The sequence below is a fragment of the Rhagoletis pomonella genome, unplaced genomic scaffold, assembly GCF_013731165.1.
Source record: "Rhagoletis pomonella isolate Grant_MI unplaced genomic scaffold, Rhpom_1.0 Rhpom_scaffold_00013, whole genome shotgun sequence".
NCBI classification, from domain to species: domain Eukaryota; kingdom Metazoa; phylum Arthropoda; class Insecta; order Diptera; family Tephritidae; genus Rhagoletis; species Rhagoletis pomonella.
The window spans coordinates 23,008,514-23,018,590 of record NW_023458567.1 but is presented as its reverse complement, the minus strand read 5'-3'; the positions used below and the strand labels follow the sequence as shown (position 1 = coordinate 23,018,590).

Genomic DNA, 10,077 nt, shown 5'->3' with positions numbered 1-10,077 from the left:
ACAGCCACGTAGCTTAATGGATCTTTTTATGCTTGAACCTAGTACTGCATACTACTATGTTTCGGGCCCCGGCGAAGTCGATCAGCCTCAATCCGTTGTCGGACGTTTCGTCGTGGAGGCTGAATTTTCCGACGGTGGTTCCAAAGATCCCTTCCTTTCCCACCCTGGCATTGAAGTCGCCAAACACGATTTTGATATCATGACGGGGGCAGCGCTCGTACGTGCGCTCCAAGCGCTCATAGAAGAGATCCTTGGATGCCTCATCCTTCTCTTCCATCGGGGCATGGGCGCAGATGAGCGAGATGTTGAAGAATCTCGCTTTGGTGCGGATTGTCGCTAGACGCTCGTCCACCGGGGTGAACGACAGTACTCGGCGACGGAATCTCTCTCCCACCACAAACCCAACTCCGAATTTGCGCTCCTTTACATGGCAGCTGTAGTAGACGTCGCAAGGCCCCAGACATTACTTGCCCCTCCCCGTCCAACGCATTTCTTGGATGGCGGTGATGTCAGCTTTTGTCCTTACGAGAACATCAACCAGCCGGGCAGAGGCACCTTCCCTATTAAGGGTCCGGACATTCCAGGTGCATGCCCTCAAATCGTAGTCCTTTAGTCCTTTAAACGTTTGCCGTGGTCGTCATCATAAGGGGTCTCATCCGAGGCTTTGCCTTGCTTCTTCACTGGAAGTGGTTTTTACGTGGCGGGTCCCAAGCCCAGCGCACAACCCATTGCTGGGACGGGGGTGGTCTCGCAACCAAATACACGTTTATATAGCGAGCCGCTTGCTCCAAGCAGATACCCGCTTGCAGCCGCACCTACTGGTGAACAGACGCTGCAGACTTCAGTGAGCCCTTAAACCGAATAAGTCGGAGTGGCCCCACCGAAGCCCCCTCTCTTTCTGCCGTGACCCAAGGCTCCACTCGGATTGGTTACCGTGCAACTGTAACTGCATACCCAGCGCAACGACTATACCCCATTGCACTCCGAGATACATACATGTGATCATAATTGGGCGGTGCCACGCCCATTTTCCAAAATTTTATCATAAACGTATTTCTTGGTAAAGAATTGTTGCACGCATCAATTTTGAATAAATTAGCTTTGATACTTACTGATTTATCGAGGATATTGTATTTCTCTAAATTACCGTTATATGAGAAGTGCGTGTGGTTACAGTCCGATTTCGCCCATTTTCAATACCAACCTACCTTGGATAAACGGAAACCTGCATACCAAATTTCGTTGAGATATCTCAATTTTTGCTCGAGTTATCGTGTACACGGACGGACGGACAGACAGACAGGGCTTAATCGACTTCTCTATTCATTCTGAGCATTTATGTATGCATTTGTCTATATCTATCTCGATTCATTTTGGCTGTTACAAACAACCGTTATGTGAACAAAGTTAATATACCCTTGTGCACAAGTGCGCTCGCGTATAATTAAATTTTTTTGGAGTCGAATTAAAAAGTTTGCCATTTAGGTGAAACCTTGCAGAATTTTTTTAATTTTTGTACAAAGTTTGATCCAAAGCCCGAGATCTACCACATTTTTTTGAAATCTACCACATTTGTTTCCAGATTCTACCACACAGAATTTTTTAAAGTCCGATCACCGGGGCATTGTCGAGCGCACATAATTTTTCATCCTACGCAAAACAGAAAAGCTCCTCTCGTTAGAGGATGACGATGATGGAATCTAATCTAATGAAGCGTACATATTCAGGAAAAAGTCCCACACATAATTCGTTTTCACACAAAAATTGCACAACATCTTTCACAGAACCTGGATTTTGCTGTGTGCGCCTCATTATGCACAGAGATATGTACATATATCTTTATCGATATTGAGTCTACATTCGTCAAAATCATCATTATAAAACGTGACATTTTCTTCACATATAATGTCTCACCAAGAATGAACTTTTCTAAAGTTTTATAAAACGTTGCCGATTCAGTAATTACCTCCAGGTTTCCCGACTGGAGTACGTTGGCCACTGGCTCCAGAATCTTGCTATATTTCTCAATTAGGCATAATGGCAATATGAATGTGGTCTGTCTAGCTGCAGGAAGAAATTGGAAACACATTTTCTTGTGCCTGGATTCGCGAATTTGTTTTCAAATCGTTTTCTTTTTTATTTCTCACATCGGCTAGAAAACAAATATAAATGCATAATTCATTTAACGTGAAGTCAAAATTATTTGGTTTGTATTACTGTTCGCTTCCATTTCGGTCCAACGCGCAAATTTATTATTAAACAATTTTCGAATAAAACCATCAGATTTTGTTTACTTTTGAATGCCGTTTCATTGAATTCGCTATAACGATTGACTGGCTAACCAGAATGTTGTACCACAGCCGCTAGCTATTTCGCTAGCTACATCAGCTACATCAGCAATATTATACCACAACCACAGCTACATATTGTGGACAGTTTAGAGCATTTACAACATTTTAACTTTTGAAAGCTCTTGCTATGTACATACCACAGTCTCACCATTCTGGTTAGCCAGTGAGGAATAAACGTTTGAAATAAATATGAATTGAATCAAATCGCTCTTTTGTTAATGCGGTTTTATCGTAGGTATAAACAAATTATGTATGTATATGTATGTTTATGGACTTGCAAGTGAAAAAGAAGCTGTATGAGCTTTCCAACGACATAGTGCTGCGAATGAAAATACTGCATCTACGCTGGCTTGGCCATGTCGTTCGAATGGACTCCGACGCTCCAGCTCTGAAAGTGTTCTACTTGGAACCCGCTGGTGGTAGCAGAAGAAGGGCAAGGCCCCACTGCATTGGAAAGTCCAGGTGGAGAAGGACTTGGCTAAATGACAGCGGTGTACGAAATTTCGCGATGATCGGTTGAATATGTAGTTGAAGCGTGTAAGCGTAGCAAACAAACAAACTCACTTACGGATTTATAATATTAGTAAGGATGCAGGTATCAAAGAACACAAAAATACTTTTAAGGCGCAGTGAAGCACGTCGGATATTAGCTAGTTGTTTAATTAAAAGGCGCCCCAAAACCAAAGGTAATTCCTTCGTTTTCACCGCTCCTTTTAAGAAGCAATTATTCTTTAAATTATATTAAAACGAAGTTTCTCCGATGGAAAAAATATGCCCTTACATTTGTAGGACAAATTCATAATATCTCAGAATATGCAAAACTCGGAATTAAGATTTTAAATTGTCGATTATTAAATATCAGATGTGTATAAAATTAATCCACTCACACCACTAGAAATCGGTTTCGTTTGCAACGCCAACACGATAAACACCGTTATAAGGATAAAAGCGATAAATTTGCTTAACATGTTCGCTTGCCCACAATTTGAGTGTAATATCCTTTAGTTTATAAATTTTCTTTAGGTTTTATGTTATTCTAACAACGTTTAATTCAATAAGCGCTTAATTCTGATTAAAATCGCGAGAAAATATCAAATGCTTTATCAGCAGCTGGAAAACTTTCTTTTATAACTTGCATGACAGAGGAAAACGTGAAAAAAATTTGTATTGTAATTTTTACAAACCATACACTTGATTTCAAGAGCTCGTAAATATTTATGCAAGGTGGGGCACAAACAAAGTTATTTGGGATGGAACATTTACGTTATAATAACGGTGTCACAGTCGTCATGAAACCGTTGAGTGTAATTCGTGTACAAATGTGTTGACAAGTGATAGAAACGGAATGGAAACGTTCAATTAGAGCTATAAACGAAGTGCCTGAGTGGTTGAGGAAAAGTACATACAACGGCCGAAGTAGCTCCAACCCAGCAAACAATTTTATAGGAATTTGGCCTAAAATCAAAAATTTATTTTTTTATTATAATATCGTCGCTTGGCGCGAAATACTTTGCTTGCGCCAAATGCAATACGACGTATGTATAAGATGTTCCGAAAATTTCACAAAAGAGCAAAAAAACTTCTCTTCAAAACTTTTGAAAGTTTGCAGAGCTTACTGAATATGAGCTTATACTGGGTTTTTTTTCCAAAAAATGGGTGATAGGGAGCGAAAATGGGAATGTATTGGATCGTAAGTGTCTTCTTCTTCTTCCTACCCGAAACAGCCCGGACTTTTTCTCCGGGCAAAAATTGATAAAATGTCGAATTGCATATCGGCTGTTTTGTGTTTGCATGTGGCTTGCATTTATGTACTTTGTGCTTTTAAGGAATAATTAATTGCCTGTTGCTACATTTTCAATACTTATATACTTATTTATTAATACCATCAAATTTGTCATCAAAATTCAATATCCAATTGTTTGCATTTCACTGGCAACCACAAAAATCACGTGAAACAGCTGTTTCCCAAACTCTGGGCACGAAATGTGGTTTATTGCTCTCCCGTTCCTCGGAATAATGTCTCATTTTTGAGATAACTACCGCACCCATTCCGGATGATTCGGGAAAGAACCTACTATATTTATTCACCATTAAATTTGTGAGACAGGGTGACTAAATAAATTGTTTCCAGTGCTGCCTCATATGTGGCATTGCATTTAGCGGAAACGGGGTATTGCGTGCCAAGCGGCGATATATGCACATACATACATATGTATGTATGTATAATATACTTTTATATTATCTATAGTTTTTACACTGTGTGCTTTGCGACGCCTCTTAAGTAAAATCTTTAGCACTTCGCTGCAACATACATATTTACATACATACATACGTATGTATGTTCAAACGTTTAGAGTCAAGTTACTTTTTCAAGTCCATAAATTTTTTCGTTGAGGTATAGATATTATTGCAAATGGGGGAACAGAATTTCAGAGGGTCCTTGAGAACTAATCGAAAAACCTTGCACCAGTAGCCTTACTTACTTTTGTCTTAAAGTAGAGGTTGTACCTACTGATATTGCTTACAGACAATTCTTCTTGTTCTTCCGATTACAACTGAAAACTTATTGAATATACATATACTTATTGAATATACATATATATACATATGTACTACAATATACATATCTGCCGATGTTATAAATTGTTAGTTTCTATAAGACTGGGCACTTTCTGATTACGATTACATTTCAATTACGATTGCTTAATTGTAATCCCAAAATTATAAAAGATTGCGATTACTTTAATCGTAAAAGTTACCATTACGAGTATAATAATTGTAATCTTAAAAATTTAAGGTCTAATATTAGATACTGTAATGGTAGTCAAGACATATGTACTAGGTACATGTTGGTTACCTGACGCTCGTTTTTATTGCACAGAGACGCATGCGGACCTTAGCTACAACAAGGTAGTTTTTACCTCGGATAGAGCGCACGTCAAGTACGTTCGAAGCGTATCTTCCGCCCATCACAACATGACCAATTTGGTTATTTGGAGGGCTGCAAACCGGTTTTGAACTGAATCGGTTTTTGAACCGAACCTTCGCTTTTTTCAGGTTTCAAACCGGACCACGAACCGAACCATTTTTATTTGGAATTGCCAAAATCGAACCAAAAACCATTTCAAAAATGGTTCGCTTTGGTTCAAAATCCACTTAAGCAAGTTTTTGTAATACACTTTTGAGTTTAATGGCAGCTCTGTGAGTTATAATTTCGTCCATAAAAAATGCTTTATTTGTATGGAAGAAACTGCATATCTCCGCCAGAAAATAAATGTAAATATATACTCAGATTTTATACAAAAATTATTATCAAAAAAGAAAATCCGTAGAAAAAATTGCCAAAAATCAGCATAAAACTTAAAATTTTTTTCTAGAAATTCTTATAGAAAAGTTTGCAATTTTAATGAAACTGTTACTTAAAAAAAAATTAACAATAAAAAAGCCAAAATTGTTAAAATGTCGCGTTCCTATTTACTTTTCCACTACTACACACACATATTTATTTGAATTTGATCTCAATAACTAAGCTTTTATTTTTATATACATAGACTTGTCATATTTTTTTAATATTTGTATCCTTTACCAATGAAGCATTTGAACCGAACCGAACCGCGGTTCCGGAATACTCATGAACCGGTACTAGCTTTTCTAAGTGGTTCGAACCACTGAACCGAACCCAACCGCACTGTATTTTTGGAGTAGTTTGCAGTCCTGGTTCTTTGTTCTTTGATCAGGGGACACAGTGGCTTTGTGGCTATTAGCTACCATGTTCCCGATGTTGATCAGTCTCTCTCCGTTGTCGGAGGTGTTGTCATGAAGGCTGAATTTTCCGATCGTAGGACCAAATATGCCTTCTTTGCCTACCCAGGCGTTAAAGTCACCAAGCGCGATTTTAGTATCGAGGCGGGACAGCGCTCTTACGCTTCTAGTTCTCGAACTACTTCGTTCATTGAACTAGTTCTTCGAAAAGAATGAACGACCTTGTTCGAAATTTAAAATGACCTAAAATGAACTATCTTTTAAGCCCTGCTTCTAAGACCAAATTGGGAAATATTTAGCCATTTGCGCAGTGTTTACGGTGTGGGCGGAGAGGGCACCTTAAAACCCACCCATTTTACAAAAAGTGCATATTTCAAACCGAATTTGTTAAATAAGTGCTCGGAAATTTGAAAGTTTTGTTTTAAAAATAATCTTCAATCCTCTGACAACACGTATAATTCCCCATACCCCCCCAAATTTAATTCAATTAACCACCAATTTTGTTGGTTGGTTGTTGTTGATTGGAATTTTCGATAGCTTAGAAAGAGCACCTCCAGTAAACTTTCCCACACGTAAATTTATTAAATAATTTTTGAGTTCTTCGAACATCGTCAGCTCCTTCTTGTACTTAGTGTGCAACTCTGAATAATCATCTTTCATTGTTTTGACTGCATTTCTCTTCAAAAACGTACCGTATGCATAATTTTGTTTTGAAAAAATTTTCCGTTTGGTGAACGAGAATGAACTAAATGAAGGAGCTCATTTCCCACTGGGAAAATAGGTAAGCACCTTACGAGGTAAGCCATGTTTTCTTTCAGTTTTTAGTACCAAAATTGTCATCATGGCCAATGCCACCTACTAGTAAAGTACAAAATGAACACCTCCGACGACGCATTACTTTGTCAGTTGCAAAATAACGCGCAGCCGAAGTTATTTCCAAGCGCCGAACTACTCCGAGCGACTGCTCTGCATTATGCGTAACTTACTTTGTAAAGCAATATTCCGAGGCTTTTTTGTATTTTTATTGGAACCTGTTTTTACATGGCGGGTCCTAATTCCAGCGCACAACTCATTGCTGTCAGGGGTGGTTTCTCAACCGAATATACATTTATATAGCGAACCGCTTACCCCAAGACAGGCGCCCGCTGAGCCCATACACTTTTATATGGGAACTCTTGCTTTGCGTTGCCCCGAAACCTGAGAAAATGTTGCATTCTTTATATGAGAATGAAACAGAAAATCTACTACTCCATCACAATTTATTTATAGAACTTAATAAAGCTGAATTATTCACTTGGCCTGTAAGTCTTTAACAATTTTAAAGCAAAACACTTATTTCTGATAGGGAAAATAATTGAATTTTTACAAGATTAAATTCAAAATCAACTATGCAACTCTCACCCTCACGTTTATTTGATGGCAGAAAAGGCAGCACTTTCGCCGGATCAGAGCGCAACCTGCTGAGAAAAGAACACGACGCCTTGTGAAAGGGCTGAGAAAAGAACATGAAAACGTGACAGCGCTAACACAAGGCAGAATAAGTGCAGCCTTTTTTCGAGAAAAGAAAACGCTATGAATAAGTCTGAGTAGCCCCTCCGAAGGCCGCAAGAGTTGACAATTTTTCAAATCCTATTTAAAAGTCAAACATGTTTTGAAAAGATGATTTATAGAAATTTAAAATGATGCATAACATTTAAAAGCCCCCATTTTTCTTAATTTTGTCAACTTTGACCATCGCTAATTTTCAAAGATTTCTATGAAAGTTACAAATATGTAATCTATGTCTGTACTTTCTAAACTAATTATCTAAAGAGAAGTCCGTTCTTTTTGTAACAGATAATTTTGCGAACGCAGGTCCGATTTTCATGACACTTTGTATATAAATAGCTTTCAGCACCCACCACGTCAAAGGCCAAAAAGATTTATTTTTTTCCGGAAGGTGGACTAGGGACCGATCTATTCGATCTGGTTCTATTTGTTTGAAATTTTGTTTTGCCTAGATTAGCATATATGATCCTTTTTTCCAGTAAGTGGACCAGGGACCGATCTATTAAAAAAATCTAATTTTTGGTCCGATTTGCTTGAAATTTGGTGAACGTATTATATATATATATCGAATAGAATTAAATAATTATTTTACAGTTAGAAAGGAAATATAAAAACATGATATCATGAGATCATTACAACGTACAGCAGCAAAACAAAGCAATTTATCACAACTAAAGCACAAAGAATTTTTCACAATGCATGTATCTTTATTGTTCCTTATAAAAATACAGTTTATACTAAATACATCAGAAAACATAAAAATAAAATTTCTAAACTTTGTGCAAAACTCGGGAAAATGCCATAAATTTGCATACAAATTCGCAACTTTCTATTCAGACTTTTTTATAAAAATTTTGAAAAAGAAGTTTCACAGCCCATAAAAATTTAGTTGATTTTCGGTATTGTTTTTACTGAGAGTTTCTTCTATACAAACTATGTGCGAAATTTTTTTGTATGTAGAAGACACTGTCCGCAAAAAATAAATAATTGAAAAAAATCAACGAAATTTTCTGGTAACTTCAGACTTGCACTTTACTAATTGGCTCAAAAGCTACATTTTCAAAATTTTTCTAAAAGATCTGATTAGAAATTGTGATCTGATGAAATAGTCTCCGAGCCAATAATTTTGTACGGCACGGTACTTATAAGTAATCTAGGTTTCAGGAAAGAAAAAAAATTAAATACAAGGTAACATTTAAATATCAGTCATTTGTTTCGTTGCCATGAACTTGTTTCAAAACTTCTGGCCTTTGCTTAATATAATTGTAAAACTCTGTGCATGTCATTTTAAGTATTTAGGTACATACTTACATTAATCATCAACTATTGCTTGTGCAAAACGTGCTAAATTTAAAAAAATTCGCATATGAAAGAGCACCAACCCAACTCGTAATAAATTTAAGTATACAAATTTTAGTATTTAGTATAGAAATATTCAAATCAAATACCTACGCCAATATTAAAATGAAGTGCTTTGCACTTAACGGATGCTTTTTCATAATTAAGTTAAAAAAGAAAAATATTTAAATTCCATGCTGCCTGTAATGGGATTTGAACCCTGACGCTCTGGAAATTAGCAAATTGTGGCAAGCATCTTCGTGCACTCAGCTACAGCCAGACATGTAAATGTGCATACAAATATTCAGTTTGATTCAAAACCACGTGTTCGTGGTATGAAAGTATTGTTTTTAAATACGAACATTTTAAAACGATAATCAAATAAAAAAATATTCATGTTTACTATGCGTTATTTCCCCCAGTAAATTCATACAATTTTTTCTTAATATTACAATGCGTTTTTTCTCTCAGTGTAGTCATTTTTATTCAAAATTTGTGCAATCAAATCGAAAACCGGGACACTTAAACGAAACCCGGGACATTTTAAGGTTGGACCGGGACACCGGGACAAATAGTCCAAAACCGGGACATGTCCGGGAAAACCGGGACGTCTGGCAGCCCTACACTACAGGCCTTTCCCCATATTTTACAACAGGTGGCCCCGATATTGAGGATTTCAAATACATACCGTGGAGGGTTGTTACCGTTACCTTTGATTTGCATACATTGTAGCTGACGGGTGTCAGTGTTAGGGCAATCAGTAAAGTTAATTAATTTTCAATTATTTTTTAGGTGCTTCACCTTTTTATAATGAACTTTTTAATTGTTTGTCAAGGTTTTCTTTTTACCCAAATTAATTCTTCACAAATTCAAACGCAAACATACGCAATACGTACATATGCCCGGCAGTGAAACCCCAAACTAGTCAGAAAAAATACTAGTTTACAACTAAAATTCCCTGACTGAAACCGAACTAGTTCGAAAATGGCCAGACTTTTACCAAGTACAAAACGATTTATTCATGCCCGGTTTTATTTTTTGGCCTTATAACAATTATATTCAACAATTTTATAATGAG

At 37.1% G+C, this 10,077-nt stretch overlaps 1 protein-coding gene across 1 annotated transcript in view; it reads right to left on the bottom strand.

The window, feature by feature from the left end:
• The window catches only part of LOC118748290 (general odorant-binding protein 19a-like), a 14,282-nt gene extending 10,840 nt beyond the window's left edge, over nucleotides 1–3,442 (bottom strand). Inside the window, exon 1 of the mRNA XM_036482665.1 lies at nucleotides 3,239–3,442. Within this exon, the coding sequence (XP_036338558.1) occupies nucleotides 3,239–3,319 (81 nt within the window). The 5' untranslated portion in view covers nucleotides 3,320–3,442. The remainder of the gene's footprint in view (nucleotides 1–3,238) is intronic.
• Between the last annotated feature and the right edge of the window lie 6,635 nt (nucleotides 3,443–10,077).